The 17704-nt window shown below is 49.5% G+C and overlaps 3 protein-coding genes across 3 annotated transcripts in view; 1 reads left to right on the top strand and 2 right to left on the bottom strand.

Annotated features, from left to right (window-relative positions):
- The window catches only part of LOC101347630 (retinol dehydrogenase 12), a 45276-nt gene extending 38966 nt beyond the window's left edge, over positions 1-6310 (bottom strand). Inside the window, exons 1-3 of the mRNA XM_004369177.1 lie at positions 6133-6310; positions 5719-5958; positions 2588-2680 (exon numbers count right to left, since the gene is read on the bottom strand). Coding sequence (XP_004369234.1) covers positions 2588-2680; positions 5719-5958; positions 6133-6310 — 511 coding nt within the window. The remainder of the gene's footprint in view (positions 1-2587; positions 2681-5718; positions 5959-6132) is intronic.
- A 2077-nt stretch (positions 6311-8387) lies between these two features.
- Positions 8388-13741, bottom strand: CUNH2orf81 (chromosome unknown C2orf81 homolog). Its single transcript, XM_004369364.1, has 4 exons — positions 13724-13741; positions 10204-10434; positions 9898-10116; positions 8388-9761 (listed from the first exon to the last, which is right to left on the bottom strand). Exons 1-4 carry the CDS (start codon positions 13739-13741, stop codon positions 8388-8390), a joined length of 1842 nt encoding a protein of 613 aa, XP_004369421.1.
- A 176-nt stretch (positions 13742-13917) lies between these two features.
- WDR54 (WD repeat domain 54) lies at positions 13918-17659 on the top strand. Its single transcript, XM_004369176.2, has 10 exons — positions 13918-13983; positions 14372-14594; positions 14739-14801; positions 15222-15288; positions 15379-15432; positions 15773-15900; positions 16788-16888; positions 16983-17145; positions 17318-17392; positions 17471-17659. The coding sequence occupies exons 2-10, from the start codon at positions 14373-14375 to the stop codon at positions 17600-17602; spliced, it is 1005 nt and encodes a 334-aa protein (XP_004369233.1). The 5' UTR covers positions 13918-13983; position 14372; the 3' UTR covers positions 17603-17659.
- The last annotated feature ends 45 nt before the right edge of the window (positions 17660-17704 follow it).

Here is a 17704-nt window from a genome sequence, read left to right as displayed (position 1 = left end):
AATTGGAAGAGCGTAGTCGATGTCACTGAACTGTGCATGTAGAAATTTTTGAAATGGTTTATCTTTGGCTATGTATATTTTCACCCAAAAAAAAAAAAAAAGGTCAAGAAGGGAGAGGGTTGGCATGTTGTGGGATTGTTAACTAATGTCATAAAACAATATGTGTACTACTGTTTCATGAGAAACTATTTGTTCTGTAAGCCTTCACCTGAAGTACAATTAAAAAAATGGGGTGGGGGGGAGAAGAGTATCACCTAGAAGCTGGGTAAACAGGAACCACATCCTGTCAACATAAAATAAGGTTAGAACAACCGTGATTACTACTTCCTACTTGCTGTTTTTCTAGTCCCTTTCCCCTTCTTACAGGCTCCGCATGTGCAGAAGAACGAAGTGTGACGGCTGTTTTGGCCCACGGAAGGGGGCGAGGTAATACAGCAGATCAGTGTGCCTGCGCCATATCCTTTATCCATAATAAGTGATGCGGAGAGCTGCCAAGGGAACTCCGTCTTGAATATCAGCAGGTTCCATCTTGGATTCTAGATGCACGCGCAACCTAATTAGTATGCACTACCATTCCAAGAAGTAACCACCCCTTCAAAGAAACCCACTGAATATTCATTGCTGTATTGTCCCCACCGAACCCATATAAGCCCTAGCCTTGCTTCTTCTTGCGAGTCAGCCCCCGACTGACTCCTTTTACTTGTCACAAGTAAAATAAACCTGTTAGAGCTGAACCAAAAAATTGTCTCCTCTATGTATTCTTACAAGAGAAAGACAAAAAGCCACTGAGTCCGAAGGGCCTACGTGCCCTCCGCCATAACAGTAGGACAGAGTAGTACTGCCCCATAAGGCTTCAAAGGAGCGGCTGGTGGATTCGGTTAGGAGTCAAGCTTTTAACCACTGCACCACCAGGGCTCCCCCAAAACCAAACCCATTGCTGTCAAGTTGATTCTGACTCATAGCAACCCTACAGGAAAAAGGAGTAGAAGTGCCCCATAGGGTTTCCAAGGATCAGCTGGTGGATTCGAACTTTTGATTAGAAGCCATAGCTCTTAAGTGGGATCTTACATTGTACTGGCTGCATTCTGGGCTGACTGATTGTGATTTGGCCTTTTGTTTCTGATTCCTGAAAATAAACCTTGGAATTTCTTGAACAATCAAGGTGTCTTTGTTTTTCTAAAATAGCCAGACAACACTTAAATATGTGCAAATGAGTAGGGGCTACACAGGCCCTGCCCTGGCAGCAAACCTCAGGACAGGAGGGGGACAAGATGGAATCGATCATGCATATTCATTTATTCTATCAATGATGCATATGCAATGAGGCAGCAGTCATGACTATGCATTGAGGCCCCATCATTCATACGCATTTTTATAAGAGGCCCAAATGCAGAAGTTACATGGGTCTTCCTGGCTTGGGGAGAACATCCACACAAAGGAAAGGGTGGCATGTCCCTTTGGGGCCGTGGAAGCCTTCTGCTGGGATCCCTCCTAGACTTTGCCTGATGCGTCTCTTCACTTGTATCCTTTCTGGTTATAATAAATGGGTAACTGTAAGTATAGGTGTGGAGCCATGGTGGTGCAATGGTTAAGCGTTCGGCTGCTAACGAAAAGGTTGGCAGTTCAAATCAACCAGTCGCTCCTTGGAAACCCTATGGGACAGTTTTACTATGTCCTATACGGTCAATATAGGGTCACTATGAGTCTAATTGACTCAACGGCAACAGGTTTGGTTTTTTTCTTTTTTGGTAAGTATACGTTGGAGCCCTGATAGCGTAGTGGTTAAGAGATCAGCTGCTAACCAAAAGGTCAGCAGTTTGAATCCACTAGCAGCTCCTTGGAAACCCTATGGGGCAGTTCTACTCTGTCCTATTGGGTCGCTATGAGTCAGAATCAACTTGACAACGGGTTTTGGTAAGTATAGGTAATTGTCTCTGTGAGTTTTGTGAGCCATTGTAGAGAATTAAGGAAGCCACAAGGGGCACTGAGAACCAGCAGGGGCTGGCATTTGCCTACATGGCAGTTGATCTGAATGACAGAATCTTTCTAACCCAAGGGTTGACCTAGCCCCAGCGGGCTAGAAAGAGAGAGAGAGAGGGACCAACTGGTCTGAAGTACAGGGAGTTGTGCAAACTCCTGAGCCAAGGCTGATGTCTGATGACCTAACCCCGGGTGGCCAGGAATGTTTTGACCTGAATCAGGGTGGCAGGGGATGAAGTCTGACCTCACTGTGCGTGGTTAGGGTCAGAGAGAGGAAGTGCCATGGAAGTGGCTGGTAATGAGAATAGAGAGATGTGGAAAGGTAAAGCTTGGATCCATTTCCAGGTGGGAACTGGATTCATGCTGATCCTTGCCACACAGTTAGTAATGAATTTTCCTACCTTGTCCCTTTAGCAATGCACTGATTCCACTAACTAGCCTAACAACTTTGACTTGTGCCAGATAGGTTCTCCTGCTGTAAGAAAAATGTGCTGGGTCACCACTCAGTAAGCAGCTGGATACCAATGGGACGAAGGCAGCCATGGGAGAGAATAGGGGTATAGGGAACAGAAGGCAGCACAGAAGGCAGGCACCCATCCTTCCTTACCTCGAAGGAGATTTGTGAGCAGAAAGGGCCCAACATAGTTGGTGGCAAAGGTGACATCCAGGCCTTCTGGAGTAAGTGTCTTCTGGGGGATTCCTGGGAGAAGATAAGAAGACAGGTGGTGGGTAATGGAGGAACTACCCTGAGGGGGACAAGGTCTGGGATGTGTCATAGACAGCTCGAGCGAGGAAGAGACTGAATTCCACGCGGTAAAATCCCGTACTTCGAAATGGCTACGCTACAGTGACATTTTATAAGGGGTGAATAAAGAACATGAAGTACATTACTTTATTGATATTTACAAACTTAAATCATCAAAAGACATTTTTTTTAAATTATTGTTGTGCTTTAAGTGAAAGTTTATACTTCAAATTAGTCTCTCAAGCAAAAATTAATACATACATTGTATTGTGACCCTGCTTGCTCTCCCTATACTGTGACAGCACACTCTTCCTTTCCATTCTGGATTTCCCGTGTCCAGTCAACCAGCTCCTGACCCTCTCTGCCTTCTCATCTCTCCTCTGGACAGGAGCTGCCCATTTAGTCTCATGTATCTACTTGAGCTAAGAAGCACACTCTTCACAAGTATCATTTTATGTCTCATTGTCCAGTCTAATCTTTGTCTGAAGAGTTGATCTCAGGAATGGTTTTAGTTTTGGCCTAACAGAGAGCCCAGGGGCCACATCTTCCAGGGTCCCTCCAATCTCAATCAAACCATTAAGTCTGGTCTTTTTACTAGAATTTGAGTTCTGCATCCCACTTTTCTCCTGCTCTGTCAGGAACTCTCTGTTTTGTTCCCTGTCAGGGCAGTCATTGGTGGTAGCTGGGCACCATCTAGTTCTTCTGTCTCAGGCTGATGAAGTCTCTGGTTTATGCGGCCCTTTCTGTATCTTGGGCTAATACTTTCCTTGTGTGTTTGGTGTTCTTCATTCTTCTTTGCTCCAGGTGGGTTGGGACCGATTGATGTATCTTAGATGGCTGCTCACTAGCTTTTACGACTCCAGATGCCACTCATCAAAGTAGGATGTAGAACATTTTCTTAATAAACTTTGTTATGCCAATCGACCTAGATGTCCCCTGAAAACATGGTCCCCAGACCCCCACCCCTGCTACTCTGTCCCTTGAAGTGTTTGATTGTATTCAGGAAACTTCTTAGCTTTGGTTTAGTCTTGTTGTGCTGACCTCCCCTGTAGTGTGTGTTGTCCTTCCCTTCACCTAAGATAATTCTTGTCTGCTATCCAGCTAGTGAATACTCCTTCCCTCCCTCCCCACGCTCATAACCATCAAAGAATGTTTTCTTCTGTGTTTAAATCTTTTCTTGAGTTCTTATAATAGTGGTCCTATACAATATTTATCCTTTTGCAACTGACTAAATTCACTTAGCATAACGCCTTCCAGATTCCTCCATGTTATGTTTCATGGATTCATCATTGTTCTTTATCATTGCATAGTATTCCATTGTGTGAATACACCATAATTTGTTTATCCATTCATCCGTTGATGGGCACCTAGGTTGTTTCCATCTTTTTGCTATTGTGAACAGTACTGCAATGAACATGGGTATGCATGTATCTATTTGTGTGATGGCTCTTATTTCTCTAGGATATATTCCTAGGAGTGGGATTGCTGGATCATATGGTACTTCTATTTCTAGCTTTTTAAGGAAGCACCAAATCGATTTCCAAAATGGTTGTACCATTTTACATTCCCACCAACAGTGTATAAGTGTTCCAGTCTCTCCACAACCTCTACAGCATTTATTATTTTGTGTTTTTTGGATTAATGCTAATGATCGCGAGCATTTCCTCACGTGTCTGTTAGCTGCCTGAATGTCTTCTTTGGCGAAGTGCCTGTTCATATCCTTTTGCCCATTTTTTAACTGGGTTATTTGTCTTTTTGTTGTTGAGGTTTTGCAGCATCTTGTAGATTTTAGAGATTGGACACTGATCGGATTTGTCATAGCCAAAATTTTTTTCCCAGTCTGTAGGTTGTCTTTTGACTCTTTTGGTGAAGTCTTTTGATGAGCATAAGTGTTTGATTTTTAGGAGCTCCCAGTTACCTAGTTTCTCTTCTAGTGTTTGTGCATTGTTACTTATGGTCTGTATTCTGTTTATGCCATGTAGTAGGGTCAAAAGACATTATTGATTGGTAATTGCAGCCTTGGATCATCGAAAGACACTACTTGATTGGTAGCTGTTGTTGTTGTTATTGTTAGGTGCAGTCGAGTTGGTTCTGACTCAGCGACCCTGTGTACAACAGAATAAAACACTGCGCCACCCTCACAACTGTTCCTATGTTTGAACCCGTTGTTGCAACCACTATGTCAATCCATCTCGTTGAGCGTCTTCCTCTTTTTTGATGACCCTGTACTTTACCAAGCATGATGTCCTTCTCCAGGGACTGGTCCCTCCGGATAACACGTCCAAAGTATGTGAGATGAATGCTGGGTGTACTTCTTCCAAGATAGACTTGTTTGTTCTTCTGGCAGCCCATGGTGTATTCAATATTCTTCGCCAACACCATAATTCAACGGCATCAATTCTTCTTCAGTCTTCCTTGCATCTGTTTGGTAGTAGGTTATTATAAGGCAGGACTTCCTGTGGTAGAAATTCACAAGGCAGGGCTTCCTGTAATGGAAGCTCATAAGGCAATTGGCTTAAAAAGGATATCCAGTCTTTCTTAGATTGATTACAGTGTGGTAATCACAAGGGTATGTGATGGGGAGGGTCACAGTGTAGTTATGTCATCCTTACCAGACATTCCTTAGTTTCATGATTAGGTCTGCACAGAAGATGGCTGTTGCTAGGGTGAAAATGGAGCTAGTAACAAAGAAGTCGTATCCAAACCTCAGGCCAGCCATTTCAGTTTTTCTCAGGTACTTCAAATTTTAAAATTCCCTCACACAGATGGATATACTGGAGTTCAACAGAAATGCCATAGGGGCATGGACATGGAAAGACAGGAGTGATGATGTTTGAGGCTATAACTCAAAGCAGCCTTTTTAGGGGCGTGTATAAATTAGAGCATTTCAGCAGGCTACACAGGTTTAGGCTTTGGCGATGCCTGTTTTGGGGCCCCTGAGCTAAAAAGGAGGCTCCTGAAACGTGTTTGGGGAAGTAAGCCAAGGCACATACCGGAGATTGCAGCGTTGTTTACCAGCAGGTGTATCTCAGGCTGTTCATGCAGGAGCCACTGGGCAAAGCTCCGGATGGAGGTCAGAGAGCTGAGGTCCACCTGGCCAAGCAGCAGGTGGTTGCTGCGTGAGGCTGCCTGGATCTCAGCTAGGGCTTGCTGTCCATGCTCTCGGTTTCTGCAGGCGAGGATCACGCGAGCCCCACGACGAGCCAGCTCTTGGGACACGACCTTCCCAATACCTGTGAGAAGGCAGCTACAGAGTAGACTAGTCTAGGGGTGATTAGAGGGCAATGGAGGAAAGGGAGGGACAAGGCTCCCTGACAGAGAGGGTTGGTTCCCCTCTTTACACTCCCTGTTGGAACTGTTAAGGGCTGAGGCCCTTGGTGAGGTAACAGGGTAGGAAAAGCACTTACCACTGTTGGCCCCAGTCACCACTGCTGTCTTCCCAGTCAGGTCTGTGGAGCAGTGCTGGAGGTCCCAGGGATGAGACCTCTGCCAGATCCGCACACACAGTCCAAGCAGGAGGATCAGAATGAGGAAGACAGAGATAAGGCCCCAGAACAGGGTGCTGAGTGCAGCCCACAGCAACATAGCAGAGGCTGCAAGTTGGCCAAAAAAGCACTGTAGACTTGCTTCAAAAATAGAGGAGGCACAGGGAAGGAGGGTAGTCAAAGCTGGGTGGAACTAAGAACGAGGCAAGTGAGATGACAAAGGCACAAAATTTAAAGAGGCACTCACACTCAGATATGTTCAAGCATGTTTCCCAAACCTGAGCAAGAGTGCCTCCTTAAATTTTGCTATTGCCTCACCATAGTCACAGCCGAGTGAATGTTTCAAAAAAAAAAAAAAGTGTTTCCCCATACCCTGTTAATATTTGTTATAGTTACCTAGTGCTGCTATAATGGAAATACCACAAGTGGATGGCTTTAACAAACAGAAATTAATTTTCTTCCAGTTTAGGAGGCTAGAAGTCTGAATTCAGAGCACCGACTCTAGGGGAAGGCTTTCTCTTTCTGTTGACTCTGCGGGAAGGAAGGTTCTTGTCTCTTCAGCTTCTGCTTCCTGGTTCCTTGGAGATCTCCTTGTGTCTTGTCATCTATCTCATCCCATCTCTGCCACCTCACTTACTTGTTTAATCTCTTTTATATCTCAAAAGAGATTGACTCAAGACACACCCTATACTATTCCTGTCTCATTAACATAACAAAGACAATTCATTCCCAAATGGAATTATAACCACAGTGTGGTGTGATGGATCTCATTTGTGTGGCCTTTCTCACCATGGTCTTGTAACTCTCACCCAAATGATTGGGCAGGACTAGGCAAATAAGGGTAATTGTGGCCCACTAAAGAGGCTTGCTGGCAGAGTAGGATGCCTCCGGGCACTTGGTGGAGCTAGATTTGCCAGCCAAGGGAACTAGAGCTGAGCGTCACTGGGCCAAGGCTTGCTGGCAGGAGTGCCTTGGGACACTTACCAGCAAAACTAAAAGAACTTTGTAACATTTACCCTAGCATGGCAGAGGCCAAGGGCCAAAGAGAGGCAGGCCTGCAGGCACGGCTGAGAAGAGACTGTCCTGATGGAAGAATTGTATCCTGAGTGTTCCTGAATCTGAATTGTAACCTGTTACTTCCCTAACAAACCCCAAAATCCTGAGTATTGCCTGTGAGTTCTGAGTGGCCATTTCAGTGAATTATTGAACTTAGCAGAGAAGTAGAAAGTGCCTCGGGAGGGATGGTTGGTGTCAGAATTGGTAAAGATGGAGACAGAAGGCATGTCTGACCTCCACCTCATAGGAATTAGCCTTGGGCTGTTGACTGGATTCTCCTTTCCCCTTGTGAAGTTAGATGAGGTCAGACGCCTCAGCCACACCATTGTTACACACAGGCATAGAAGTCAGGATTTACAGCACATATTCTGGGGGGGACACAATTCAATCGATAACATTATTGCTGTTGTTAGTTGCCTTCCTGTGAATTATGACTTATGGAAACCTCATATGTTACAGAGAAGACTTGCTCCATAGGGTTTTCTTGACTGTACTCTTAATGGAAGTAGAGTACCAGGTCTTTTCTTCCCTGGTACCACAGGGTGGTTTCAAATCACCAACCTTTAGGTTAACAGTTGAGTGCAAAGCATTTGTGACACCCAGGGACCCTACACGGGTCCAAATTTGTCTCCAAAAGTAAAGCTTGAAGGTGAATTGGCAAAGTTCTCAGGGACATCCTGGCCCTGGATTTTTGAGAAGCAAGAAATCCCATTCCTCATGTCTTGAATCACTGTGTGCTTAAGCAGCGCTATCCCTTCCCTCCCCTACTGAAAGGAGACTCTAAAAGTTCTCCCAACCCCATTCCCTCCTTTGTCCCCAGACTTCTACTTGCAGCCCTTACATCTGCTCCTTGAGATGGTAGGTGGATTCTCCAGAATGCCTCTGCTGGGGAGCAGCCCTGGTCCTAAATCAGGGTCTCCTAAGGGTGGTGATGGGGGCTGTTCCCAGGAGGCAGTGTTCTATCTTCTATTAGGGGTACAGGACACTGACTTCTTGGGGGTTCGGTGAAAGAGTGGACACCCTTGGAAAAAAACAGAGACATCAGGCCAACTCCTAAGACAACCCAGGTGTTTATTTTCGGCAGGCTGACAGAGGGAAGGTGGGTTCCCAGCGCCAGAAGCTCAGGTCCCAGAATGGGGCAGGTCCTTGGAAGGGAGTGACCACACTTTCGGGGTTGAGTTCTTCACTAGCTGTGCCACGGTCACCTGGGGCTTTGGGGCATCTGTCTGGATGGGGTGCTGCTCCACGGGAAGAGAAATACAGCCTTCCTCGTCCTCTTGCTGGGGTTCCGAAGAGCTGAGCAGCACCTGGGTGCTCGGGTTCCAGAGGCTTACACCAGGAGCCAATTTCATGGCATCTGGCAGAAGCACGGACTTCCACATCACCTGGGAGGTGGCCTCGAGGACCCGAGGTGTGGGATGAGGCCGCCTGCGAGAATCCTGGCCCTCTTGGTCCGCAAGGTCCAAGCCCTGTGGAGGCACACGAGTGCGGCCGGCCCACAGCTCACCCAGCAGCTCGGCCTCCCCTTCCCAGCCGCTGGGCCACTTGGCACTGGGCCACAGCTTGGGGCTGGGGCTTCGGGCCACGGTGCGGAGCGCTGGGTGTGTGGTGAGGAAGCGGAGACCTGGGCTGGGGAAGGGCAGCTTTGACCCGAATGCTGGCGACGGTAAACCTAAAGTGGGGAATTGGAGGCCGAGACCTGGGCCCGAGGCATGGAGAGCAACGCCAGGCCGGAGAGGGACGAAAGCTGCCGAGGAGACGCGATCGCCGGGGTCTGGGGCTTGGGGTGCGGCGCGGGCCTTGGTCTTCTGGCTCCGCGGGCGCCCGCGGTAAGCTTCTAGGGGGCGCGCCACGGAGTCTGGGACCAGGACCTCCGCCAGGGGGCGCACCCAGTGGCGCGGTAGCCGCGCGGGGTCCAGGCGCGCGATTCCCACCAGGCCGCCGGCTCTGCGGTGAAGTGCGTTCAGCCGCGCTTCCGCGGGCCTCGGCTGCTGCGGCCTGAGTGACGCTGAGGGGCTGAGCTGGGTGGGGGCGTCTGCAGAGGGGCAGGGCAGCAAAGCGCCCGAGGCGATGCGGGAAACCCCCTCCTTCTTGAGCTCCGCCCAGTCCCCCGCCCCGTCTGGCTGGGGCGCGCAATAATAGAGGTCCCCGAGCGAGAGCTGGGAACTGAGGGGCTGCCCCGTCTCCGCCGATTGCTGGGAGCTGGCCTCCAGGAACTGTTCCTCAGAATGCTCGGGACTGCTGGAGGGCGCCATCTCCATCGATGGATGGAAGCTCGCGTTGAAGGACTGGGCCGAGGAGAGGGAGTCTCTCTCCTGGTCTTCCAGTTCCTCTAAAGGCTCCCCGGGCCCTGCCTCTTGAAACAACTCCGGGGTGGGTGGGGGGCCCGGGCTGGCTCCTAGCTCCGGAGACGGCCCCCAAGATTCCATCCGTTCCTGGGAGCCTCTATCTATCCAAGATCTTTTTAAAGGGCTGCGGTCCACGCTCCCTCGGTGCTGGGGAAATGCACGGGGATGAGGGCCAGTGAGATGTCGGAAACGGGACAGAGGAGCCAAGGGCAGGGAGGCCCTGAGGTGCTTTTGAGGGGGTCGAAATGGGGGGGGGGTGTCTGGGGACAGGGGCCGGACTTACTTCTTGGAAGGTCTCCTCGGGCCCCACAGAAGCGGGCGCATGCAGCACAGGCACCGAGCCCTGAGCCCAGGCGTCCGTAGTGCACGCCAAGGGCTCCTCGTCCTCGCCCCACGTGGGGTCATCGGCCACCGCAGACTCTCCCTCGTCCCGGGCCAGGAAGCGCCACTCGGTGATCTGTAGCATGGCCTCGCGGGCCTGACTGATGGTGAATGGAATACACTGCAGAGGCGAGAAAGGATCTCAGCCCGACAGGGAGGAGTCGGATATAGGGTGTGGTAGGTCCAGGGGACCCTGTTCCAAGCCCACCTGCTGGGTCAGGTATACTCTGAAGGCGGAGTCCACGACTCGGGCCAGCAGGTCGGCTATGATGTCCCCCACCACGTCCTCGCCCTCCTCAATAGCAGCCAGCGCCATCCATTCGGCCTCATTGAGCCGCCCAGGCACGATGTCCACCTGCGGCACGGGAACTGTGGGCGGCCGGGCCTTTTCTGCCTTGGATCTGGTCACCCCGCGGTCTCGGGCCTGCCTCTCCTGCCGCTGTAGGAACCGAACCAAGCAGTCAGAGACTGAAACTGAGGAGTGGGATGGAAGAGCAGCTATAGGCTAGGAGGGTGCTTTCACAAGATGCCTAGCAGGAAGGAAAAGAGAGACAACTTACTATGAACCTACTACGTGATAGATGCTTTTTAGGTGTTTGACCTAGCTAAATTAATTTTCCTAACAGCCCACTAGGCCCATTTTGCAGACAAAGAAAGTGCAACTTGACAGAGGTTAACCATCACTAGCTGGGGATCATACACTTAGTAAACCCAAGCTATATATAGCTCTAACTCCATGTTGCTGCTGTTGTTAGTTGCCTGCCCCCTAGTGGTCTTCTACTCATGGAGCCCTTGCTTAACACACAACAAAACGTTGCCCGCCCTGTGCCATCTTCATGATTACTGGTATGTTTGCATCTTCCAGCACTATATCAAACACTGTTCTTTTGCGATCTGTGAAGTTTCCATTGGCTGATTTTTGGAAGTAGATCACCAGGCCTTTCTTCCTAGCCTGTCTTAGTCTGGTAGCTCTGCTGAAATTTCTCTACCATAGGTGGCCCTGTGGTATTTGAAATACCAGTGGCATAGCTTCCACCATCGTAGTGACACACAAGCCACTGCAGTATGACAAACTGAAGGACAGGTGGTGGTCTAACTCTATAGCCCTTGCTACATGCACTAGATCCAGTGGAGTTGAAAGAGCTCCTTGGGAAGGACAAGTCAATAAATGGTGCTGGAATTACTGGTAGCTATTTATACATCTCAATACATTTCTGATAAATAAGGATAAACACACAGAAAAAAATAAACAAAACCATAAAGAGTAGGAAAATCAGGTTAAATTATTATATACCTTTTGTAAGAACTATTTACACATAAAAGTAATGGGAGAAATCATAAAGAAATAGGTAAACAGGTATATACATATAGGTCAAATTTTCCTGTACTTTGAAAAAAAGTTCCTAATTACAAGCCAACATTAGTAGTTACGGTTTACTGGCACTTAAATATGCCAGCCACATACACAGACTCAATTACCATATTTTTTAGACTATGTACTATTTTCATCCCCATTTTTCAGTAATTTTCCCAGGATCGCATAACTAGAAAGTAGTGGAGTTCAGAATTCATATGCAAGTTGGCCTGATTGCAGAGCCTGACTTTATCCTGACTTCCAAAGAAAAAATATTTGCAACAAATATGAAAATAGATAAATATTCCAAATACATTAAAACTCACAGAAAGTAAGAAAAGCAGTAAGAGCACACACATAAAGGTCATAACGTTTCACAAAAGAGAAATTATGTATGACTAGATGTCCAACTTTCAAAAATTTCAAAACACAAATTTGAGGTTCTAATTTTTAGTTCATAAAAGTTATTTTAAAAATAAGAATACTCAGCAGTGGCAAAAATTAAGCAGTCTGACACCCTGCTGGTGGGAATGTTAAATGGAACAGTATTTTTGGAAAGCCGTTCATGTATCAAGAGCATTAAAAATATTTTGACTCCATCAATCCAGTAATTTCAGCTCTAAAAATATGCCCAAAAGGCATATTCTGAAGATAAAAATATATTCTCCAACATATTCCCTGTAGTGTTGTTTATAACAACAGAATATTGAAAACATATGTGCAGTAATTAAAGATGATCTTTAGGAAGACTTTGTAATGGTACTGGAAAATACTTATGATGTACTGTTAAATGAAAGTAACAGGATACAAATTACATATAGAATTTGATCTCAAATGTGTAAATATGTGCTGAAAAAGGGAAAACACCAAAACAGTAACAGTAGGTATATCTATGCTTTTTTCTATTTCCTAAGACCCTGCTGGCTCAGCGGTTAAGCGCTATGGCTGCTAACCAAAAGTTCGGCAGTTCGAATCTACCAGCCTTGAAAACCCTGTGGGGCAGTTCTACCCTGTCCTGTAGGGTTGCTGTGAGTTGGAACCGACTTGATGGCATCGCGTTTGGTTTTTGAGGTTTGGGTGGTACAAAACCACTGATAGTTCGAATCTACCCAAAGGTGTCTGGAAGAAGGATCAAGGCCATTGAAAACCCTATGGGACCCAGTTCTCTGAAACACACGAGGTCACTATGAGTTGGAATAGACTAGACATCAACCATTTTTTGTTACAATGAGTTTTATTCTGTTATAACCAAAAGAACCCCACTTAAAAAGGAAAAGACATGCCCCAAATCTCATTTATTCTAGGGACATAGGGATTTACTAGCAATCTCTTGGGTGCCTCACTTCCCCGTAACAGTCCCCCTGAACCTGATTCCTTCAAAAATTTATCTCCAAGTATGATGTTATCAAAACCTTTACCTCCCCACCCCGTTCCACCTTATTGCCTCATAATTCATTCTCCCCCAAATTTGGAGTTTCCTAAATCTCACACTGAACTCAAAATCCCTCAAACCTTATTTCCCAGGCACAAGCGGCCCTCTCTCGGCTTGTGAGAACAGCCCCCATGAGAATAGCCTTAGTGGCAAGCCCAGGAAGTGGCCTGAAGCCCAGGCCAGACTTGCCAGAGCAGGGCTGGCTGCAAGAGGAGAGTAGGTTCCTTACATCTCTCCTCCCAGCCTCTCATCTGGCATCTGTGCTTAGACCTGGCCTGACCTGAGAGGCCAGAGAAGTTTTGCACAACGGCTCTTCAAATCCTGGCTTTTAATAGTTTCTTGGTTTTAAACAATAACTTTCAAGTACAGCCTCACAGTTTTCTTCTTCCTGACAGTCTCGAAATACGCGAAATATCTAGCAACCCTTCAGCCCCAAATTCCTGACCTATTCTGGTTTACCCATTTAAATGGGTACCTCTAAGAGACGTATTGCATGCATTAGCTGTTTCCAAATTCACTTCTTGTTCTCGGGCTCTACACCACCCTTTTTACCCTGTCCCTCAGGGCCTTGGTATGAGCAAGTGTGTGGGTGGGCTTGGTGCAGGTGCAGGTTTTCTGCCCAACGTGACTTCCTTGGTTGTCTTGAACGCCAGAAGCGAAGCTAATAGACACTTGTCCCACCTTGGATAACTCTGGGACAAGAGGATCGGTGGGAGAGGATAGAGCAGCGTAGAGCTGAGGGGATCCGCGAATTTCGTGCTTGGGGGCCGGGGACCGGCCGGAGAGAGGAAGCGTACGTTTGTAAGCCGGATGGCTTCGGGTCCGCGCGGTTGACCTGCGGAAGAAGGGGCGCCGGGCGGCGCGGAGCTGGCCCGCGGTTCCCGACACGACCTTAAAGGCCAACCCTGACTCTAGCGCACCCCCAGTCTTGCTGAAGCTCACCGAGCCTTCGTGCGCCATCGCCGCCGCAATCGCTCCAACCCGAGAGTTTCAACAGTGTCTACCCGGTTGCCGCTACCACAGTCTAACACTCGCCCTGAATACGGTGCGGCGCGCAGGGCTGCTTGCCTCGCCCACGGTTGTCCCGGCAACCGGGCAGCGTACGGCAGTTCGGGCCGTTCGCCCCGCCCAACGGCCGTGCGTACGTGCGTCGTCTCTAAGGTGGCGGCGGATTCTGAGGGACCGAACGATCCTGGAGTCAGGCAAGCGGGCCTGGGGCTAAGGATGCGAGCGCTGACCGGAGCCAGGGATCTGCGGGCAACCGAGCCGAGGGAGGAAGGACCAGGGACTGCCCTGCTTCATCCTGGCTTGTTGGCACGGGCGCTTGAGGCGATCGCGTCCAGTGCCATCACCATCCCTCCCCCTGGCTTCCCCCACCGCCCCATGACCCAGCATTGGGGCTCCCCTCTCCGGCTCCACGAGACGTACCCCACGCCATGTGACCCTCCCCATCACTGTCCTTGGGGCCTCCCACCACATCCTGACTCAGTCCCAGGGGGTTCCCCAGCGCCTCATGACAGCTCCCCCCCGCAGGGATCCCCGCTGTCGTCTGTTCCCGCGCGCCCTGTGATCTTGGTGTCGGTTCCCCAGGATGTTCCGTCGGGAGCGCCCCATCCCCCTTCGAGGCTCGGCTGCCGCCCTGTGCAACAACCTCAGTGTGCTGCAGCTGCCTACCCACAACCTCACGCACTTTGGTGTTGTCCATGGACCCAGCGCTCAGCTTCTCAGCGCTGCCCCTGAGGGTGTGCCGTTGGCCCAGCGCCAGCTCTATGCTAAGCAGGGCGCTGGAGTGAGCCCCCCACTTATTACCCAGGTGAGGGCTGGAGTTGGGGACGTTGTTTCTGAACCCTGACCTACCCATTTGTCCTTTCCTAACTTCCAGAATTACCACTGTTCTGATGACCCCTCAGAGCCCCTGCTCTGACCACTTTTCCTACTCTGATCCACCTCCCTCCAGGTCCACTGGTGTATCCTCCCCTTCCGAGTATTGCTGGTACTCACCTCACATCGGGGAATACAGGTAACAAGAGAACCCTCCTGCCCTGCCCCACAGTCTTCTCAACTCTTTCCAAAGCCCCTAGACCCCTCCCTACTTGACTCTAACAATTCCAAACTTTTCACATCCTTAGCCCAGTCCCGCTCTATTTTTCATCTTCATTCTTTCCATCTTTTCCAATTCCCAAATGCCCTTTCAATATCTGTGTCCTAAGTACCACCTCCTTCAATATCTACCCATTTACTAGCTGTGTGGCTAATTGCAAGTTATTTAACTTCTCAGAGCCTCAGGGTCCTTCCATAAAATGAGAATAAAAATAGTGCCTACCTCCCAGAGTTGTTTTGAAGATTAAGTGGACTAAGACTAACATAAGTGTGAAATACTCAGCACTGAGCTCAGCAGAGATCAGCTGGGTTAGTCTCTAGCCCTTTCCCTGTCTTCCAGATGTATGAGTCTGATGGCTCTGTCATGGTCTACTGGCATGCACTGAACTCTGGAGATGCCTCTCCAGGTACCTACAGGATCATGTGAGTGGGTGGGGGTAGGGGGTCTTTGCTGGGTCTGGGAAGGGATTTATGATATTTTTCCCCTTCATACGCAGTACATGCTGTGTTTGCCCGAGGAATCGCTGCCTGTGGCCACTTCGTCTGTGTGGGTGAGGGAGTCAAGGGCAGGGCATGGTGGGGGTGTGGGTACTGGGGTATAGAGGTGTGGGCTTCAGGCCAGGAGGATGCTGAGGATCTGAGGCAAGTGTAGAGGGTTAGAGGGGAGGGTGGAAGTGGAGGGGATCTGGGAAATTCCAAAAAGCCAATGGAAGGGTTCAGAGGGGCAGGGTGGGAATAGGATGAGGCCAGTGAATGGAGAGGCCGGGCTGTTGGAGCATTGAGAAGTGGGTTTGTTACTAAAGTCTCTGGGATGGAGGGAGTGCTGAATGTGGTGGCTGGAGACCTGGAAGGGTCAGGAAGCCATCTGTGGGGCATTGGTTCCGGCTGCAGGAACGTGGTCGGGCCGTGTGCTGGTGTTTGACGTCCCAGTCAAGGGACCCAACATTGCACTGTGTGAGGAGCTGGCTGGGCACCAGACACCAGTCACAGACATTGCCACCGAGCCTGCCCAGGGACAGGTGAGTAGACTCCCCTTCTCATGCCTAGGAGCCTTACCCACCCTGGTAGGCAGGGGACATGGGTTCAAGTCTTGGCTCTGCCACTAAGCAGCTGTATGACCTTGGGCAAACTGCTGCACTTTCCTAGGCTTCAGCAATCTCAGGTCTAGTGATGAAGCCAGAGATACGTTACATTTATGTGGCATTTTATAGTTCACTAAGACTTTTAAACACTGGTGCGAATAGAGAGGTTGGAATACATGCTCTCTAAGATGCAGCTTCCTTTTCTGGACAAGTCCTACCTAATGTGGCTCCAGTGCCACCCTCCGCAAGGAGCCTTCCCCCATTTCAGCTCCCACTGATCTCCTTTAACTGAACCCTGAATTGGTACTGCGCTCAAAGCTCAAAAAAAACTATTCTTTCCCCAATTGGATTGCAAACCTCTTGAGAATAAGGTGTGGCTCTTCGGATTTGTATTTTCCATTGGACCTGGCACAGAGCAGGCGTCTGGGGCATGTTGGCTGGCTGTTGTCAGGTCTAGGGGGCTAGAGTCTAGTGGTGACTGTAACTGGCTCACTGTAAGACCTCCAGAAGCTTATAACCGTATGGCCTCAGTTTCATCATCTATCCGGTAAGGACAGTTATAAACCCGCTCCTAACACATGGTAGGAGGGGATGGGATAGGGGAGGTTGTGAGACTCTAAGAAATGCAAGGAAAACATTTTGATTCCTGAGGAAACCCTGGGGAGGGTTTCTGATGGGCCCAGCCAGTGAGGGCTCCGTACTTCGCCCTTTCCCTGGAGAAGCAAAGATACAAATCCTGCTTCCCTTTCCCTCCTGCCCTGTGCATAGGACCACAGCAGGGGAGAAAGGGAAGAGGGAAGGGCTGATCCCACCTGTCCCCTCAGGACTGTGTGGCTGACATGGTGACGGCAGATGACTCAGGCTTGCTGTGTGTCTGGAAGTCAGGGCCTGAATTCAAATTGTTGACCAGCATTGCAGGATTCGGGTAGGTGAGGAGGAAGGGGACCTTCTTGAGGTAGCTTTGGGACAGGGAGTGGGCTTGGGTCCAGGGAGATCAAAGTTGGGTGTCACCTTTGCAGGGTCCCGTGCCCCTCCGTGCAGCTATGGCAGGGGATTATAGCAGCAGGCTATGGGAATGGGCAAGTGCGTCTGTATGAAGCCAGTACAGGCACTTTACACGTCCAGATCAACGCCCATGCCCGGGCCATCAGTGCCCTGGACCTCGCTCCTGAGGTGGGCAAGGTCAGTCTCTTCTCCCCGATATACTGGTGCTGGGGTATTGAGAGGAACACCACAGGCTTGTTTCTGACACTCAGTGTCACCCCCTCCCCAGGGGACCTGGACTGGGCATTCCACCCTGTACCAGTCCCCTGTCAACACGTCCCAACCCTTCCTCCCTGCCTTTTTATTATAGCTACTCTCTGCAGCCGAGGACACCTTTGTGCATATCTGGAAGCTGAGCAGAAGTCCAGAAAGTGACAACATTGAGGTATGTGTCATGGGAGGGGTAGGGTGGAGGGCCCAAGTGGCAGGGCTGCAGAGCCCTGACCAGCCCCCTTCTCCCCAGGTGGAGCACTGCCACGGTGAGTGTGTCCCAGACACCCAGGTGTGTGGTGCCCGATTCTGTGACCCCTCCGGCAGCTCCTTTGCAGTGACTGGCTATGACCTCGCCGAGATCCTGAGATTCAGGAGTGTGTGAGAGAAGGGCAGCCTTCCTTTCTCCCTGTAGTATTTATAAAGAATCCTCTGCACCCAACCCTTGTCTGATTACTCAATATCACAGTCACACTTCACAACTTGG

Source organism: Trichechus manatus, unplaced genomic scaffold (genome assembly GCF_000243295.1).
Source record: "Trichechus manatus latirostris isolate Lorelei unplaced genomic scaffold, TriManLat1.0 scaffold00004, whole genome shotgun sequence".
Lineage (NCBI taxonomy): Eukaryota > Metazoa > Chordata > Mammalia > Sirenia > Trichechidae > Trichechus > Trichechus manatus.
This window is presented reverse-complemented; position numbering and strand designations above follow the sequence as displayed.

Excerpts from the sequence above, each read along its gene's own strand:
- WDR54 (XM_004369176.2), top strand. The coding sequence starts at position 14,373 with ATGTTCCGTCGGGAGCGCCCCATCCCCCTTCGAGGCTCGGCTGCCGCC. Across the intron at positions 15,289-15,378 it reads CTCTGGAGATGCCTCTCCAG|TACATGCTGTGTTTGCCCGA; the intron begins GTACCTACAGGA and ends CTTCATACGCAG. Across the intron at positions 16,889-16,982 it reads ACCAGCATTGCAGGATTCGG|GGTCCCGTGCCCCTCCGTGC; the intron begins GTAGGTGAGGAG and ends TCACCTTTGCAG.
- CUNH2orf81 (XM_004369364.1), bottom strand. Across the intron at positions 10,117-10,203 it reads GAGTATACCTGACCCAGCAG|TGTATTCCATTCACCATCAG; the intron begins GTGGGCTTGGAA and ends TCGCCTCTGCAG. Across the intron at positions 9,762-9,897 it reads CCGAGGAGACCTTCCAAGAA|CACCGAGGGAGCGTGGACCG; the intron begins GTAAGTCCGGCC and ends GCATTTCCCCAG.